The sequence below is a fragment of the Cottoperca gobio genome, chromosome 24 (genome assembly GCF_900634415.1).
Source record: "Cottoperca gobio chromosome 24, fCotGob3.1, whole genome shotgun sequence".
Classification (NCBI taxonomy): domain Eukaryota; kingdom Metazoa; phylum Chordata; class Actinopteri; order Perciformes; family Bovichtidae; genus Cottoperca; species Cottoperca gobio.
In genome coordinates, this window is record NC_041378.1 from 2740709 (window position 1) to 2760957 (window position 20249).

At 40.7% G+C, this 20249-nt stretch overlaps 1 protein-coding gene across 1 annotated transcript in view; it reads right to left on the reverse strand.

Moving 5' to 3' along the window:
* The window catches only part of tbc1d32 (TBC1 domain family, member 32), a 59085-nt gene that overhangs the window by 19906 nt on the left and 18930 nt on the right, over positions 1-20249 (reverse strand). The window contains 5 exon segments of the mRNA XM_029462859.1: positions 5267-5350; positions 8399-8524; positions 8604-8697; positions 10014-10122; positions 13446-13562. Coding sequence (XP_029318719.1) covers positions 5267-5350; positions 8399-8524; positions 8604-8697; positions 10014-10122; positions 13446-13562 — 530 coding nt within the window.

The window sequence follows — 20249 nt, forward strand, 5'->3', positions numbered from 1 at the left end:
TGTTGTGCTCTCCTTAAAGCAGAGTTCAACACGTGTGGGAAGGACTTGAAACTCATCCAGGATACAACGTACACACGTGTGAAGTGGAAACTTAAAAGCATCAGTGACATCTGGTGTCCATCAGTTACACTTCCTGCCTCAGCAGTAGAGATTCTGGAAACACTTCATGTAATTACACAAGTTTTGTATTTGTGTGCAGGTTTGTGTCGACAACAACGTGTGTGCATCCATCCTGTACATTGTGCACGCTGTGTTTGTGTCCTTTATTATGAATAAAGGACACAAATCTCACTGTGTAAAATGCAGTCGGACTAAACTGATTTCTAAACATTAAGTATTTTAAACATGTATTTCATTAAGTGGAAAAATCAACAACTTTGAAGTATGTGAGTGAACTTGGATAAATAAATCATCAAAACAAATACTCAGAATTAAGATTCTTCATCAGCCTGGCCTCAGAGGAGACGCTCACTGTGGGGAAAGATAAAAGCCAAGCTGTCAAGTCTTTCTGCTTATTGAAGAAAAGCATAATAAAGAAAAGCACTGAACACATTTGAAATATCCTTTTTCTATCACCATTATTCATTATTTAGACGCCATTTTCAGAAACATCATCTCGTCTTCTTCGGTAGCTCAGGGACTTCTGACTGAATACTTATATTACTTAAAAGGCCGATCAAATTCCGCACTACATTTCAAAGATCTTTTGTTCTTTTTAAGACCAACTTTACAATAACCAGAAAGAAAACGACATTAATTACTGAAGGTTTTTAAAAATGTAAAGTTAACTGAGCTACTTCAAATATTGAAAACATTTCTAAAGTGGCACACAAAGAAACGAGTGTTGTTGTTCCTGTTGTAGAGGTTAACAATTATTACAAGATTTGTAATTATTGTTTGAAGACATTTTAATAATAATATTTTTAAGGCTCCAGCAACGTTTAGAACTGTTCTGCTTGTGTTAGCAACTTTTTATTCTATTAATCTTATGTTTATCTTCCTACACACATTTAATATTGCTTTGTCTCTTACATCTTGTGAGCGGCCGAGAGGACGGGTGGACGTCTCCCTTAGAGATCGGGTGAGAAGCTCAGCCATCAGGAGAGACTCGGAGAAGAGCCGCTGCTGCCTTTACGTTGAAAGGAGCCAGTTGAGGAGGTTCATCTAGTATGGAGCCACCTGGGCGCCTCCCTAGGGAGGTGTTCCAGGCACGTCCAGCTGGGAGGAGACCCCGGGGAAGACCCAGGACTCGGTGGAGAGATGATATCTCCTCACTGGCCTGAGAACGCCTAGCTTCACTATCATTTATTAACAAGTAAAGTCACGGTCAAAGGACAAAATACACTAAACAGGACAAACACAAAGCTAATTTGTCAGCACAGCTACTCATCAGTTTAAGTCCAGATCACATCGAGTATGTGAGAAGGAAAAACGTATTTCAGAAAGTGTTGATAAAACCCTTTTATTAGGAGACGGATAAATTCCAAAGACATTCAAAATGTTCTTCAACACAATGAAGAACATTACGGGAAGTGGACAAACAAGCAGCTGTTGGACGGTACCAAGATCAATGTGTCACTTTAAGATGGAGGATCTGGTCTACACACAGTACGAGTGTCCTGATGCAGAGAAACAGATGTATAGTTATATAATTGCCTTTTACAATCAGTAGATGAGGACAGCAGAGCTTTCATCATAGATGCAGCACTTTATTATCAAATGAATAGATTTCACGCCCACCTTTCTTCTATTAAAGATTTGAATGAAGGCGAATGGCTACAATATGAGTCGTATTAGACATTTCGTTTAAAACAATGTTTGGACTTTGTTTCGCCTGCGATGAAAGTAAAAGCTCAAAATAGAATCTAATTCCAAATAAAACTGAACATTAAACTTTGGTATGTACACAGTATGACTGAATCTTAATGCTTTCTGGCATGGCTGATACGTTTCCTCATCTGGCGTGACACTGTAATAAAACATAAAGTCTTTCTGTTCAAAAGGTTTCTCATGCCATTGTGTGCCATGGACATCGTGTGCTCTTTGACTTCACCTCCTACAGTATGTAAATGTGCGTCTACTCAATTCAAGAGTCACAGAGAGGCAGCTGACCAGGATGACACCAATTTGCTTATTTAATCTACAGTCATCGCAGTGTTCTCCTTCTTTCTCCCCGTCTGCTCTCCGCTGTAGTTTTTGTTGCTGTAAATCTCCTCGACTTTTCACTCTACATAAATGCATTAAAATTGTACTTGACTGTCTGATCTGTGCACTTGGGTTCATCCCCTCCAGTGCTTAAAGCAGCGGCAGTATCATAATTATAATAATATTACTAATCAGTGCCGGATGAGTGCGCAGACATCATTATTTGAACAGGGGTATATAAACTGTTCCATTTAAATGTAAGTTCCATTATTTCATACAGTACTGTATGTTTGAAATCTGTGGTTATTTAAACTGAAATGGCAGATATAATGTTAAACTTGACTAAACAAAAGGACTAATACCATTTATTCAGTTAACACTTGCTAAAGGCCCTGTCACACATATCCGTATGACAGAAACGTATGCCGGCGCATACGAAATATCGGCAATAGGTTGATATAAATTAAGGGTAAATTGTGATCGCTTGAAGGACACAGACGATACGCCGAACACGGCCAGACACACGGCCCTGTCACACAGCTCCGTACGGCAGAAACATGCCGGCGTGTATGACAAGTAGCTCAAAATGTGTCAGAGTCCAAATACGTCCAACTTTTCCACAGCGGTGTTGTAGCTGACGTATACATAACGAATACATAACTAATTATTATACATATGTCAAACATTGATAGCGTATCACTTACTTATTTAAAACGTATCAGAGCGTCTGGACAACGGAGCTGGAAAAGTGCCATCTGGTTCACGTCATGCTGATGCTGGAGAACGGCTAACATGCTGAACGCTTAGCTGTACTGTAGAAACACGTTTAATAAGTTACTCCGTCGTCAGGCATCATCTTAACATCGGGTAGGAATAGGGTATCCACTCGTTATCAATAAATTGGCTGTAGGGATTCACCGTCAGCCGACGTAGCCGATATCTAACGTACCTCTAACGTAGTCACGTAAGTATTCACGTACTGTATTTACGTAGGTAAGTATTCACGTACGTGTTCCGTATTCACGTATGTCTAACGTAAGTAACGTCTGCATATCTTATGAAGCACATGTCGGGTAATTTTGAACATGCTCAAAACATCAGCGTTCAACAACGCACCCCAGTGTGTCACCGCCTGCTCTTAACGAATACTACTTGTACCTTACCTTATATCAACGTACACCAGCGTGTTGCCGATATTTTGTATGCGCCATATTTTTGTATAGTTATGCATTCGTCTGATACAGTTTGTATAAGTAAGTGATATGACATCAATAGGTTAGACATGCGTATCTGTATAGGTTCACTTTTCTGATCCGATGAAAAGTTGGACGTATTTGGACTCTGACAAATGTTCGTATGCGCCGGCAGACGTTTCTGTCATACGGATGTGTGACAGGACCTTTAGGGGATTAAGGATTTGTTGCTGCACGTTAGAAATAAAGTAATACAGGCAGAAAACTATTTTGTGTTATTACAACTTGTGACGAGAGTTTTTCAGGTGAAGGGTTTGATGTTAAGTCTGTTTTAACTGCATTATTAAAAGAATAAAATGCAAAATAAGACTGGGAAATATGCAATTAGCACTTCAGTTTGCAAGATTTGTTTTGGGGTATTCACTAATTAGCAGCTTTTCTTTCTAGCTGCCATCAGTCTGATCAGGTTGTTTAGCCCGGCGGCTACCAAACAAGCCAACCTATTGAAATCATTCACTCGTTTGATTTGGGAAACATAACACATCTTCACCTGGGGTAAAACAGTGCTCTAAAAATGAGGAGAAGTTTACCCCCCCCCCCCCCGTCTGCCAGCCCACAGGGACTGCACCCGACTTTCACACATTGAGTTGTGTCAAACAAGACAACCCTGGTTTGTACCAGCTATTCATAAATCAATCACTGCAAAATATATATATTTTGTAAATGTAGGTATGTTTTATTTATGTCGGTAGACATGGATCATTATGCGTTTCAGATTCACTAGAATTCATACGGTTATTTTGGGCCTGTTGTGTTATTTTTGTCAATGTCATTTATTATTATTAATAATTAGCACGCTTACCATTTTGTAAATATTTCTAGTGCAGCAACCTGTGATAACTTGGCTGTGTGTAAAGCACTTTGTGGCGAACACTTACGTGAGAACTAAACTAAGTTTGAAATTAAGAACAGCTGGCACCAGCGGCTCCAAGCGCCCTGGCAGTGGCACTGCTGAGCTTTATGACATCCTCAGTGACCTCCACCAGACCAGTCAAAAACACTACTTCACTACTGTCAGTCAGCAGCCATGTCAGACAGCTTGACAGTGAACAGAGTTCTTCTCCCTGCTGAAAACAACCTGGCTAAAGCTCTGCATCCCTCATCTAAAGACCTGCTGTGACCCTTCTGCTGACTCAGGAGTCCCAGTTGGGAAAACGTACTGTGAAGGTCGGAGTTTAAGGTAAAGTCATGTTAAGTCAAACATATTTCTATAAACCAAAAGCAGTAATTTGTCTCAGACACTTTATTTGGCGTATAAGGCGTTGGCTTATTTCATAAAAGATCAATTAGAACTACAATAAGATAAAATGTTTGTAATGTGGAATTAAATGGTAAATGAAGCATTCACCATTGGCTCCCATTGGGTCCCATTTCCCCAATTTGAGAAGTCGTTCTTCAGACTTTGGTGTGTTCATGAGCTCTAAAGTTCGGCGTAACGTGGAAACAAGATGGAAGCTACAAAGATGTGTTGAATTGTAATGCTCAGACTGTTCAAACAACACGTTTAAGGCAGTTTCCGAATTGTTGATTAAACGTGAGGGGGGCGACTATGGGAATTTTCTTTCTCTTAAATTTCCAACATCCCTCGAATGCAACACAAATTCCCTTATCTTGCAGTTTGAAACTTAATTGCCGTATCCGATCCAACATTTTATGGGTTCCTAGGCCCATGAATGACCCTTTCTACAAAGTGTTATGAAAATCAAGGCAGTAGTTTTTCCATAATGCTGCAGTAACAGGAACAGTGCAGAAAAACAGAAGTCCCATGTACAGTACAGGGATCAGTGATCCACACAGTGCCCTTTATTTATTGTTCTTTGACTAAATTGTCAAGAAGAAAAGTGAATGTATTGCTCTTCTCCACTGACCTTTGTACTGAGCCGGAGAGAAGAAGCACTCTGTGGCAGAGTTGGAAAGATTGGCCACAACCTTCTCCAGAAGGTCAGCCAGCACTGGGGAGAGAAAACAGACACATACACACAATGAATGCTCGTACAGCTTCAATAAACCTCGAGTTCAAAGGAAAGCCCATTTACAAATTCAAATGCATCAGCTCCTTTACTTCCACTATTTATAGAATGTGAATGGCAGCCTGTTATATAAAGTATTAAGCAGCCCAGTGAAAGTGTAAGTGATCTGGAGAGACACGTTTCCTGTGAACCATGTGAGTTTAATGTAGCAATAACTAAGTCAGGGGAATAAAAATAAGGTCTCTAGTCAGAGAGTTCAGATGAAGCAGCATTACATCTATGACGGATAAGTGTCTGGACAGAAGATCATGGTGCCGCTGCAAAAACACGTTTACAATAACACCATAACTACACTTTGCAAATGTGCATCCGCTCGTTTCTATTTACGGCTTCACTGCCCCCGACTCCCCCTGAGTAAACCCTGACAGCATTGCTTTTAGTGTCGTATCACTGTTGGGCAAAGAAAACCACAGTCTCCGAACAACTAACTGTGGTAATGAAAAGGAAAACCTGGTTTGTTTTGTAAAAGTAATAAAGATAATACAAAAACAGTGACACTGAACTGATCGTACCTTTATTGTTTGCTTGAATGAGCATTTGAAGGAATTTAAGAGCAGTCAATGGCAGGAAATTCACACAGAAAAAGCGTAAATCTGATTATTTCTTTACTTATAAGCATCACTGACGTAACTTATGGTTGCGTTTGCTTTAGTTTAGCTGCAATTGTTCACTATCCTCCTGAATCTTATGCCAAACATGGTCATATATACACTGAACAATTGTACTTTTATATTTAATCATTTGTCAAAGTAGCCACAGTAGGTCAAGGAGAAGCCATTAAAAGCCCCACTTAACACAAGTGCCACACGGTTGCAAGTGCACTTTATGTTCTTACTGTTAATACATACTGTATGTGAATTGAGTGGCATTTAAAATGTTTGATGTTTTCTACACAATGGCTTTATTTTCATGCAATCTAACACAAAAAGCCCTGTAATAAATCATGAAGTATATAATGTTCAGATTTTTTAAAACGGTTTTAAATAGATTTGGAGGTTGTAGTTTGCAGTTATATTATAAATATCCATGTACTCATTATGTTGCCCTTGCAGGAAACGGTACTAAAGAATGCTAATATGTAAAAGTAACAATACCACTTCTGGTACTGCATTGAATTCACTTCATCTATTGTGTAACTGCGAGTCAATGACCTTTGACAGCCACTTCCTACTCAGCGTTTCCCTTTGGCTCACCTCCAGTCAACCTTTAACCTTTAACACTTAACAAATATAGCATACGTTTCTACTCCATTATTTAAAAGTTAACATAAAAACTCTTGTATAAAGTGTTCAACTTCTTAGGAAGTCAAACAGCAATGGATGCTTTTGTATACACAGCAGTGCAGCCAGATGAGAAAACACAATCATTACAATGCAACCCAGTGACTCTGAGCACAAGTGAATGCATCTCATTAACATGCTGTTGAGAGACCAATTAAGCAATCAATACGCTGACAAGATAGGGAGTTATTGAACATGCAAACAGTTCTAATCATGAGCGTTTTGATGAAGAGATTGTATACTTAATCAGTTTCGCCTTACAGCTGTGTGGAAGCCTGTCAAAGACAAGCGGTAATCACAGCGTCTTAATGCGCGGCGGTAGGCATGAGTAAATGTTCACTAAATTACAGAGGAAGTAGGTTAATTTAGCAGTCAGCCTATAAATGCTACAATTTCCTTCATTGAATGTTTCTTAAAAAGTTGAATGGCAGGTTCTTTCACGGTTAATGGTATGCCAAATAAAATAGCACTTCTGCAGCCGAGGGAAGCTTAAAAGATAATAAATCTTGATCATAGTCTTCCAGTGAAAAGCCCTAAATGAGCGCTACAGAGCCGAGAGTGGATGCTTTCACGGGCCAAGTTCAACAGTGTGCTGATGAAAGGAAGCAATCACTGTACAGTGCGTGCGTTAATGAAAAGATTGTCAGCCCTTGGTTTTGAATGTATTTTTGTCCTCGTGGGATCACAGCTATTTACTCCTACGTGACGAGAGTAGGGATCAGTGGCATCTCATAGTGGCTGTCAATGGCAGTGATAAGGAGTTCTTAAAAGTTTCATGGACATCAGATCTATGGGAGGAGGTGTGTGTGTGTGTGTGTGGTGCACCTGCAGCATAATGGAAGACATCAACAGATAATGTAGTCAAATACAGAATCCATGCGGTTTAGTTTGACGGTGTCATATGGAGTTATTCTTTATTATTCCTTGAGACATGTTACTCTATAGGGAGCTACAATGATCTTGTAAAAGGTGAAGGTGACATATTGTGATTGCACACATAGCTGGCTCATTTGTATCTGCACTATGGACATAAAATCTAAACTATGACATTTGGACGTACAGTAGTGGGACCCATATGTTATTTCTCTCGCCCATGATAGCACACTTTAGCCGTGGTGCTGTGATTTTACACTGAAGTCTCACAGCTGATTGGTTATTAAGATGAACTCATGTTACCGTCAGTCCAAAGACACAGTTTTTACTTTGTTACCCGTGTTGGGTGGATCTGATGGCTATCCAATCTCAAAGAAGTCCACATGTATCCAGTATTTGAAACAGATTGAAATCTTATTGTCCAAATCACCTCAGGAGGTGGTTTCAGACACATGATCGCCATGATCAGTGAAAGTAGCCTCCACACTACAAACTGTCACTGTTAACGTTAATTAGCCGCCATTTTTAAAGACAAAAAAACCTAGAATAGCTTGAGGGACAATCAAGAAACAGAGACTGCACCCTTCATGACCCTTTGGTTATCTCTTCTTTGCTACTAGAAGCATTAATTTCAGTTCATTTAAGTCTTTAGTTATTTACTTTTTTTAGTAATAAGGTAAATTGTTCTTCCCATACCTTACATCACCACCAAGACCTTTACAATCAACCCTATTGGAAAAGATAAATGATCAATATATACGCTTTGTAATCATTATGCTACTAGAAGGTAGAAAATCCCAGTGAAGCAGTAGCTTACCCTTTCCAGTGAAGATGTTGGGTTTGGAGGTCATGACTTTGCAGTACTGTCTCCGGCACATCTCCATCCAGCTCTCCTCGTTCTTCAAGTCTTTAGAAGATGCCAGAAATGTACTGATCTCAGAATCTGTAAGATGGGAAGAAACTATAGATGAGAAAACACAACTATGCACCAGTTAGAGCAACTTCTTCCACGTTCCCCTTACCCTGCGAGTCCTGCTGGATCGTAGGCGGCTCCAAAGTGTAGCAGCGAGGTAGAGGGGAGCTTGAGAACATGGGCCAGGGGTAAGGATCGTCACCCTGGAATGAGCAGATGAATACATTCAGTCGACCATTTGGCCGCTTCATTATACCCTGATGCAGATATTACAAACAACCTTCAAAATGGATCATATTTGCATTATTGTCTCTTGTTCATTTCTGCTCTGACCAGATAATTGCGATGGCTGTTTATAGGTTTGTTGGGTTATTGATGTGTCATTATGTTGAATTTGTTTAGAATTGGAAAACATTTTTAAACTATGGACAGTGTAGTGCCAATAAACAGATTAATTAATTACTGAGCAATTGTTTAGCGCCAAGTTGGTAGCAGTTTATCAAATAATGTATTTATATATTTGTTTTCCATCAGGTTTTTAATCCTTAATAATCTCTTTTTTGAAGAACCATAACTTTTAAGTCATATCTCAGCATGCGACTCGCCCAAATAATGTGCTCTGAATGTTAATGGGGTTTAGAAAGCAGACCTGTTTATCCGATTGTCTGTGCTCTCCACTTATGATAATCCTGGTTGGTATTTGCCTCTCAGGTGATGTGCTGCTCTCACAACACTAAAAGATGCATCGAGCCTGTATGTTAGGCTCAGGCTCCTTTCTTATACAGCGTTGGGACTCTGCTGTAGGTAATCATTCTGCAAGCAACATGATGTGAGGTGCCTCTATTTCCCCCTAAGAAAAGAGTATTTACAAAAATAAATACTCAAAGAATCACACGCTGCAAATGCTGTTTTTCCATACACTATGTCATTCAGGTGGACAATAGTGAATACAGCCACAGTTAAAGATATTTAAACCAACATGTACAATAAGAAATCATAGGAAGTAAACTCCTTTTGATGTAGTTGCGTAGCCAAGTCCCATCAGACAGTTTTATTATTATTATTTGAATAACTATATAGTAAAAGTCTTAACATGTTTGACGTTTCATAGCAGCATTTGTGGCATTCATTGAGTTTCGTTGTAGACGCTAAACATTCTTTCCATTTGTTTTGTAAACCTCACACAAACTCAGTATTTATTAAACAGCTCCCTGGTCCCTGTACTCCCTACAGGTGACAGGAGAGATGGATAAAACAGACCTGTGAAACACAAAGGAAACACTCACGATCTAATTTACACTCTCCCCTTTTGAAATCTCCTCTTACTCTTTCCTCGACCTCAGCGTAAATGAGTTTCCTGCTTTGTGTACAGCGTGAAACACCTACGTCATTTATATCCGTCTCAAAACTTGCTGAGTAAATGAAGCGGCAGGCTGCAAACAACCACTGAAGCCCTGTTGATAAAAATACAATTAGCAGGAGCAAAGAAGTGACTGAGTGTGTGTTAATGACAGCTGACCTCTTGCAGTGCTCGAGGAGGAAGCTTCCTCTCAGACGGACCTCCCACCGCACTGACACGAACCAGCACGTGATTCCTCTCCACTGACACGTTGTCTATGATGAACTCCCTGAGAAGGTTTAACGGGAAGGAAGGGAATTAGACAGAGATGGAAGTGCACGACGTTGTGCCTCTAATGTGATGTACGTTCATGAGACCTGTGTGCTACAGCACATCTGCAAGATAACCAAATGTAAAAGACATTAAAGAAAAAGCAAAAGGTTAAAGAAAATGTTGTATGTAGAATACAAAACATGTAAATCTCATTTTCTTGGTATATGTCTGGTGCTAATTATATACACTTCAAAACGTCCCCAATTTATTAGAGCTCAGATAACTGTCTTTGAAAGGTCTTCTGAAAGACTGCAGAGTGTGAAGCCTCTGATTGACTATCATTGCTGCAAGACAAGTAAGAAAATAAGTGGAGAAGGGTTTCAATGTTAGAATATAGGATAAGATCAGAGAATATTCCAATTATAAAAGGTTCTTTGGGGTCGCAGGGTGTCAGCCTTGCTGGATAGTTCTTATAGCTGAAGCAATTTGGATTTGAATTTGGTAATAAATGTCTTTGTGAATAAAATCACTCGAACAGCAGGGGTCAAATATTAGTGAGATTGCCCTTACGAAGTGGTTTTGGTAAATTTGGGTGTCGCTGATATTAAAAAGGTTAGAGCATGAAAAGATATAAAGAGCATTAGGGGAAATGAATGACGACAAATGGCATCAAAAATCAGAAGTAAAGTTTAAAAAGCATTGAACAGGAGTGAAACGAGATAAAGGAGATAGAGGAGATGATGATGTCTGCGAAGATAATGGAAGCATGAGGGGAAGAGAGGTCACGAAAGGGAGAGGGGAGAATAAATTAACAAGTCATCACTCTCCAAAGATTGAGCCAGTGAGTTGGCATTTTAGGGCTATTTCTGTTTAGAACCAATAGCCACAGCTCTGCCAGCCATTACCAAGAGAGAGTGAACACTCACTTTCAGAAATGGGCTTTTCACTTATTTCAATTTTTTTGTGACAAGGCAAACAAACAAACAATTCCTCATCCTGAGCGATGATTAAATTTGAAAGTGCTCCGTCACATCAGGATGATGCACGGAGGAGCAGAAAGCATTTACTGAACGAGAGAGAGAGAGGGAGAGAGAGAGAGACAGAGAGACAGAGACAGAGAGAAAGAGAGAGAGAGAGAGAGAGAGAGAGAGAAGAGAGAGATTGGAGAGTAGAGAGAGGGATGAGAGAGATAGAGAGAGAGGGAGAGAGAGAGAGGGGATGAGAAGAGAGAGAGAGATAGGGAGAGAGAGCGAGAGAGAGAGCGAGAGAGAGAGCGAGAGAGAGAGAGGGGTGAGAGAGGGAGAGAGAGAGAGAGAGAGAGAGGGAGAGAGAGAGAGGGATGAGAGAGAGAGAGAGAGAGACGCGAGAGGGAGAGAGGAGAGAGAGAGAGGGATGAGAGAGAGAGAGATAGGGAGAGAGAGCGAGAGCGAGAGAGAGAGGGAGAGAGAGGGATGAGACAGAGAGACAGAGACATAGAGACAGAGAGAAAGAGAGAGAGAGAGAGAGGAGAGGAGAGAGCGGAGCGGGAGGGGGGGGATGAGAGAGAGGGAGGAGAGAGAGGAGGGATTTGTGTTTTTTTTTGTTTTGTGTTTTGTTGGTGTGTTTGGGTGGGATGCCAGGGTGGGTGGTGGGGTTTTGTGATAATTGGTAGTTTGTAGGGTCAGGGGGGGGCGTACCTCACAACCACACAAGTGCAGAGGGGCGCGGGATGAGGTTTGGGTTGATGTTGGTATGAGTTTTTGTATGATGGTTGTTTGGTGTTTATGTGTTTGTTTTTTTGTGTGATTTGGTTTGGTGGTTTGTTTGTGATTTTATTTGTTAGTTGTGTTTCTATGGGGTTGGTGGGGGGTTGGTAGTTTGGGCTGGTATGTTGGGCTGGGGGTCTTGTGTGGGTGGGGTGGGTGTTGTTTTTGGGTTTTTTTTTTTGGTTGTTTTTTTTTTTTTTTGTGTTGTTTGTTTTTTTTTTGTTGTTTTTTGGGGGGGATGAGAGAGAGAGAGATAGGGAGAGAGAGCGAGAGAGAGAGCGAGAGAGAGAGAGAGGGGTGAGAGAGGGAGAGAGAGAGAGGGATGAGATAGAGAGGGAGAGTTCTTCTGCTCTGTGCTCCTCTCTCCTGCTCTTCTCTCTCTCCTCTCTTCTCTCTCTCTCTCGTCGCTTTGCTCGCTCCTCTCTCGCTCGCTCTCTTCTCTCTTCTCTCTCTCCCTGCTCTCTCTCTCTCGCTTCTTCTCTGCTGCTCTTCTCTCTCGTCTCCTCCGCTCTCTCTTCTCGCTGCCTCCTGCTCTCCTCTCGTCTCATGCTCACTCTAACTTGCTGAAAGCTCTTAACTCCTGTCTGAGCGCGAAAGCCCTTTCTTCCTCTCTCGCAGGCGCTCGCCTCCTCGCTCTCGCTCTGAAGCGAGAGAGAGAGAGAGACAATGTGCAACTTGAGTGTGTTCAATGTAGAAAACTATTGAAATGTCTTAATGTCTGAAGAAAATTCCTTCAGTTCAACTGAACTTTCTAGAAAAACTATAAGAGCAAAGTTCAAGTGCAGGAAGCAAGTTCAGGGAATAGTTTTCATAAATACGCTTATTTGTTTTCTTTCCGAGAGTTTGATGAGAAGATCAATACCAAGCTCATTTCTGTGTGATGAGAACAAAGCTGATATGACGAGGTGGTTAGCCTAGCTTAGCATAAAGACTGGAGGTAGGAGGAAACGGCGAGCCTGGCTCTGTCCAAAGTTCAAACATAAAGGTACCACCTCACGCCTGTCACAGAGACCTATTACATATATGTTAATAATAGGTAAGCTACGCTAGCCGTTTCCCTTTGCTTTCAGTCTTTATGCTAAGCTAGGCTAAGCTAACCGGCTCAAGGCTAAGATAACCGGCTCAGGCGCCATAGTTAATGCTCAGATATGAGACTAATCGTTTCATCTAATTTCTTTAAGTGAGAAGACAGAAGACAGCCTTTCTGTGTTTTCAAATGAGATTACATTACATTATAATCATTACTCTATACGTTTCTTACTGTCAGCTAATGAAAAGACCAAAAGCAATAAGACATCAGTTAGTTTCTCAATACTCTGTGACTTCAGTTTCATTCATTATGATAATCTCCAGCTAAGTGATACTGTTCCCATCACACACTTGGTAGAGATGTCAAGGACTATGAAAAAGACAATAATGAAGAAGCATCATAGGATTAATAATTCATGTGTGAATGTAATCTCATGTGGGATAAATGGCTTTTTTGTGTTATAGTTATCAAGGCTAATAACCAATAATGATGCAAATATAATTAGTTCATTATGAAAGATTTACATAATCATACATCTTTAACTATTGGTTTGTTGGTACAGACCCCTCATTGGTGTCAGCTACGTTCTCCCTCTGACTCTGCAGCAGCATGGAGCAGATGTTGTACTGGCTCTCCAGCAGCAGAAAGGAGTCCAGGTTACAGCACAGCACACTGAGCAGTCTGCAGCAACACACAAACAAAGACATCAAGAACATAGAGGGGACCGGCATGTTGTGATACTGTAGCCCAACTGCAGCACTGGGCAGTTCAAATGGCGATGTCGTACATACTGTACAGCAGAGTAGAGCCATGTGGCCACACTTGGACTATGCTTGTCTATTTCCCCTGGCATTGTATGTCTGCACACACAATTTTTCTCCAGCTCGCCGTAGCAAATTGTAAGCTTTGTTAAGTAGGAACCCCAAGGGAAAGGAGTCACGGTTCAATTTTAGTAGTGGTAATGACACCAGGCTCAAGCAGGCTGTTCAGCTCCAGCAGCCTGTTGGGACACTACAGTGTGTTTAGCTCTGTGTGCTAATATGATGCAGTACCTGTAGAGAGAGAAAAAGCTTCATAGCATTGCTTGATTAAGCATTAATAACTTTTTAACTTCAGTGTTACTCCTGTTCACAGTTTTATTAACAATTCTTGGTGGAATTATTATAACAATCTCAAGGGAACAAAGTGTGGTAACCAATTTCCCAAGACCCACATTTCACTTTCCCACCACCTCCTCCCATTGGCACCAGAGCTAATCTCAATTTAGACTGTATTTAAGTGCCTATCAGAAAGGTACCATGTATGTGTCACCGGCAGTGTGCAGCAGTAATCAAAACAATCCTTGTAATTCTCATATTGCCTGGCTGCTGTGCGCTCTAGCCCTTCAATTCATTTGGAAAAACTTGTCTTTTAAATACCAGGTGTCTATTTAAAATCGGTATTTTCATTATAGATCTGCAGCTTCTCTCCTGGGTGCAGCTAGTGCAGGGTAAACCGCAGTAAAACTAAATAAATCTAAATCCCAGCGCTGACGAGGATACTGGATACTATATTAACGCATTACATTTAAAACAAGAAACAGGGAATAACGACTTTTGCCGTTCTCATTTAAACCGATATTCCATTTGTGATAAGGCCAGCAGGGTGAATATGAATGAGACGGTTTGTAAATGTTTAAATCTACGAAAGAGGTTCAAATGAATATTTTCACATTTTGGAAAATGCCTTTTTCGCCTTCTTGCAGAGAAGTAGATCGAAGAAGAAGATCGATGCCACTCTCATGTCTGTGCATTAAGTATGCAGCTAGAGCATAACCGAAACAAGCCATTAGTCAGCTAACAGACTGAAAGAGGTCAGATCTAATACAGGAAGAGCAACGGAGCACGTTTAAGATGATCCGACTGCTTCGGTTTGATCTAAAATCAATAACCGTTTCAGACCATCTCTTGGGTTTTTTCAGCAGAAAGAGTGATGCTTAGGGTCATTAGCCTTTAAATGAGCAAAAATCTATTTACATTACCCCTTTTATGCATGCATGTACTGCTATTAGTTTCACACAATGTTTGAAAATAAGGCTTAAAAAACAACGAAATGAACAGAAATGTCAGGGTTATTATTACACATTTAAAAGTCATTTCAATTTCTAATCGAGTGTGTGCTCTTGTACCTACTTAGAGGTATTGTTAAGCTCTGCATGTTGCATGCTGTGAAACACATCTCTCTCTCTTTTAGCAGCTGCTTTACTTCCTGATGTACTGGGCAGTTTCTTGGACTCCTGTTTGATTGACAGCTCTAGTCAGTCATTCTGACAGCAGCACAGTAAGAGGCTGAGAGTCTGACGGACCTTCTGACCTTCTTCCCTGTTTGAAACTAAGAAATGGAAAACCAGGCCGGCTTCCAGTTTGTCTCTTTGTTGGGCTTCTCTTACCAAGTGGGGTGAAGACTGAATCCAATCAGAGGCTTTAAAATGTTTATTATCAAATAATCTGCTGAATGTTTGATCTATAAATGTCAAATCAATCAAATATCTTGTTTTGTCCGGTCCAAAAAACAAAGATATTCAGTTTATTGACATACTAGGATTCAGAAAACCAGTAAATATTCACAGTCTTTGGTGAGACAGAGGTGATGACCCTCATCCCTGTGTTGGTGTAAGTGTGGTATGCATCTATTAAACTTAAATGAAACTCCAACACACAGTCGAGTGAGCTCACTGGGTTCATAAGGTCTGGCATTAATTACATTTCATAGACCTAACAACAAAACCCTTTACCAGTTCAACCTGTGCCGTGACATAAACTATCACAACAGACGCTGGAACCACAGAATATTTGGCATTTTTTGCTTAATAAATGACAAACAGTTATCAAAAAAGTCAGTCAACAAACACTAAATCATTTCAGCTGAACACTATAATCCATCTCAACTGGGAGTTCTTGACATTCATGCTGACTTGGTCTACAACTCACTTATCTTATGTTGAAACACCTTCTAATGACAGATGATTATTCACTTGATGATGTGCCCACATGCATCAGAGGATTTATGGATAAACCAATCAAAAGCCAGAGCAATCTGCCTGCCAGTTTGACTGAAGATCATGCTGCTGATTGATTAGTCATGCCTGAGGAAAGATGCAAATGGTCACCTTAACGGGCGTACTATTTGAGAGGCTTATATCATTGACAGTCGACATGGCCTGCTGAAATCAATCACAAACTCATTAGAAGGTGCAGTAATGCAAAGGAAGTGTGGCCATAAGAGGGAACACTTTCCCATAGGTCTGTGTAAATGACAAATACTTGGAAAAGTAAGTTTGCAAGTTCTGCTAAATGGATACAAAAGAGATAAACTTGGTAACGACACCACTCTTTATGGACGGAAACAATTGCTTTAATTAATGATCTGCACATATTCAGGTGGCAGACTGGAAGCCCACAGGCTGTGCATTTGCAAAAATTAATTAGAAGCTTCATTCGGGCCTCAAGACGGCACGCACCCCCCAACAACACCGTGAAACTTTACTACACTGAGGGGAATCTCAGTTGTTCAAAAATGTCCTCCTGAAACAAAACAAGTATCTCTTCCACGTTGTTTACAATTTTAACGTGCTTTCACATCTGTCTCGTTTATCACCACACAATACAAGTCTGAAATATTTCTGTTCTTTATTCCTAATCTATTCTAATCTAGTTTACTTCGCCTGAGGACAGTGAGGATAGAGGAACTCTTTGACCTAACATGAAGATGTTGTCTCAGCTCTCTTACTAATGTTCCCATCTAGGCCGTATTTGTACCTTTTATCGGTTCTCGCATGTCAGGGTATCATCTTGACCTGACAACTTCTGGACCTTCCTGCAATACAAACATAATCTTCCTCCTCTACTAACCCAGCTACTATAAAGTCTGACAGCTTTTTGATTCACGTTAGAGCATTTACTTTATTTAGATGGAACACCGTGAACTTGTCCTTGACAGAGGGCTTTGCTTTCCCTTTTTTAATTTTCCAAGTACACGTGTCCACATTCTAGCATTCAGACAGTCAGGGTGTCACGGTCTGCTTGTACTTTGGTGTCCTGTTTTATTTTGAACTGTTCACTCCTCCTTGTTACATGTCTAGTTGTACTTCCTGTCTGCGTGTTTACCCTCCCCCTCTGATTGTTAATGTGTTCCTCCTGTGTCCATTCACACGTGGTGTTCTCTCTCGTGTCTACCCCTGGCTTGGTTTGTGTGTTCGGTTTATTTGTTACTTTGTATTTTTTGTACTTTAGATTTGGCTTTGTTTTAATAAAGCTCGCTTTTTGTTTAAACCCTCGTCCTGCATTCCGCTTTTGGGTCCTCACATTTTGCACTGCGTGACACAGGGTCAACATAGCTGGAGGCCATCTTTGTTTTGCTGTCTCATTGTGCAGACTTGTAGTCTCTAAATCCATTGAGTTTGCGCCGGTGAAAGTGCTTTCCTCCAAATTATAGTTAGCATTTTCCTAGCAATCAGTAGAACTTTGCATCGTATGTGTCTTTGGTCTTATAAATCAACAAAGGGATACATTAGAAAAGCAATTTTCATTTTTTTTTTATCTACTCCCTGCAGTACTGGACAGTCCCAGAAGATATGCGAGTGATCTCCAATCATCCCACATTTCATCCAACATAAAGCTGATACTGAACCAAACATTAAAACTATCCTGAAAAATATAATTTCCTTCTTCCAATCAACTTCTTCCCATACCTTTGTGGCTATATCCTCCCAAGCACCGCTGTCCTCAATAATGATATTTAATTCCAACTCCTATTTCTCTTTCACATGGAGGGTGTATTGTCTGTCATGTCTGATGTTAACAAGATTTGTTATGCGTGTGCTTCCCTTTCTCATTCCTAGCATATTGTAGAGGGAGTATGAACATGTTCATGTCTGTCGTGCTCATTGGACATTTAAAATAAAAAGTCTAAATCAAAGCAGATTAAAATGTGTGAAGCTCTGCACTCACACACACACACGCAGACGCACACACACACACACACACACACACACACACACACACACACACACACACACACACACACACACACTTGACGTGTTCAGAGACATCAATAGCAGAGAGAGAGAACATTTAAAAATAAAAAAAGGCTCCCAAAATTCAGACCGGGGGAAAACATGGCAAAAAGCGCTGGTTGCCATGACAACAAAGAGGCTTTTAGCAACAAGGAGAAAAGCTGAGAGATTTTAGCTCATTAGCTTGTGAAGATCAAGAGGGGTGGAAATTGTGGCGACTTTCTTTTCAAGAGGGGCTGCACTTGAGCAGTGCTCAGTGCATGTGTGTCTGACGGTGGTGCTGGTGATTAAACCTGCGATGAATACGTTAGAAAAAGTCTTATAGCTTATAAAGAAGTTATGACGTACTGCTGGAGTGTAGTCGCAGGCTGGTTTCAATCTGCTGCCAGGTGAACTCTTACAAGAGCCAATTGCAGAATCGGTCCAATTTCGTGAACGTTTGCAACAGTTCAAACCAGCTCCTGAGGTTTCGTTCTGATGGCTGCTTCAAGCGTTAGAGTTAGCTAATACTACGTTTTGTTATCGTCAACAAATCCCATTCAAAAAAACAATGGATTGATCCTGCTGACAAGTATTGTCTGTGAAGCCTGATATGTGTTTCGCCCGAAAACTATTAAAAGCACACAACCAATGAGCTACACTGTTAAACCTACTGACATACTCAACCATTACAGTGGACATGGATACTAGTTCAATTCAAGTCAATTCCAGATACACCGACATGTTGACATAGATGCTCACTGTGCATTAGAGTTGGAGCGCGGTACCATCAAGCCGTGCGAGTTCACACAACACTGATGAGGCACTGTCAGGGGAAGCGCTCTGTATTTCGCAGTTTGGGGTCTGTGACAACTTTCCCACACTGGCGCATGCCTACTGATGAGCTAGCCGCATCTCCCCTGCCACCAGAAGTGCTCTCTTCAAGCCTTCCCGTGCACAGTTTGTGACTCTCCTCCTTCCTCTGAGGGCGAAGTTTCTTTTTTAATCTGGAGCATCCACTCTACATGCTGCTGCTCTGTTGCTATGGTCTCTCCCATATGTTAATTACTCTCATTGCCAGAGGGTGGAGACAAAGATTTAAATGTGTATAAATCGGCAGCTGAAAATAGTTCCCAACAAATGCACCTTTTAGTCCTGTTTGAGTAATGTTTGCTAAAAACTACAGATCCCAGCTGTGTAAGGAAATGACTAAATGTGCGACCCATTTTTAAAAGACGTACGTCTTCAGTAGAAACCGATGGTGTTGAAGGTGAGTGTGAAAGCTGAAAAGTATAGAGAGACTACCAGATAGAATACAAAATGTCCTTTCAACAGCCACATACTCCTCGCAGAATACAAATCACCTTCAGTACAAAATATGCAGCCTCTAAATGGAGAAGCCTCCATCATTTTAAATACATCAATGAGCATATTTCTCACAAGGAATTGATCTTTATGGATTGAGACCTGTGCTAATGATTGAGGCAGAGCCCCCTCACCCCCCCCCCATCTACTGTGGTCATATAATCAACAAGCTTGCAGCGTGTGTCGCTGACTGCGTTTGACCTCAGGTGAAGCCGAGTCTCTGCATCTCATCTAAAGGGTTTACAGGGCGCCAACATGAAAATTAGTCCACAGCGAGATTTATATTCAAGTTTTAAGCCTCATATAAATACAAGATAAAAAGGTGCTGCTGAGAATAACAGCATTTTTTGCTATTAATACTGAGCTTAGAAGAAAATAATAAATATGTTAGTGGTATAAATGCAAAGAATCCCCTAAATCAGACAGGAGTTCTTTTTTCTATCCAACTTTTCAAACTTTATACATATTTAATGCTACCTATAATTCTGTTAAATATAAATGACCCAGTGTAAAATAAACAAACTGAAAAATAATGGCACACACAATGGCGAAAGAGCTATTTGAATTAAACACAAGCAGGTGCTCCTGATGCAGCTGTAGGCTAATAATATCCCCGAGGAAGGGGAGAGATTTCGCCTGGAAATGTGAGGCTCACTGCTTCGTCGCAGCTACGTTATGAAAAACAAGACCAATGCACAACGTGTGTGGTTGTCTGACCCCGAGATAGACCAGTGTGGGGTCAAAGGTCATGTTTTCTATGTCATCGTGGAGCCATGCTAATGAGCTTTTTAACTTTTTGGTTCTAACAAACCTTGAATTTCAGGAAGGAAATTATCCCCAGAAAAATAAGTGAAGGTAGCGAAACCAGTCACTTTATAATTAAACACGGTGATGAAACATCTGAGCAATGTAAGAAAGCCTTGGAAAATAAATGTTTTAGGGCATTAAGTGTAAAACATACCAAACAAGTT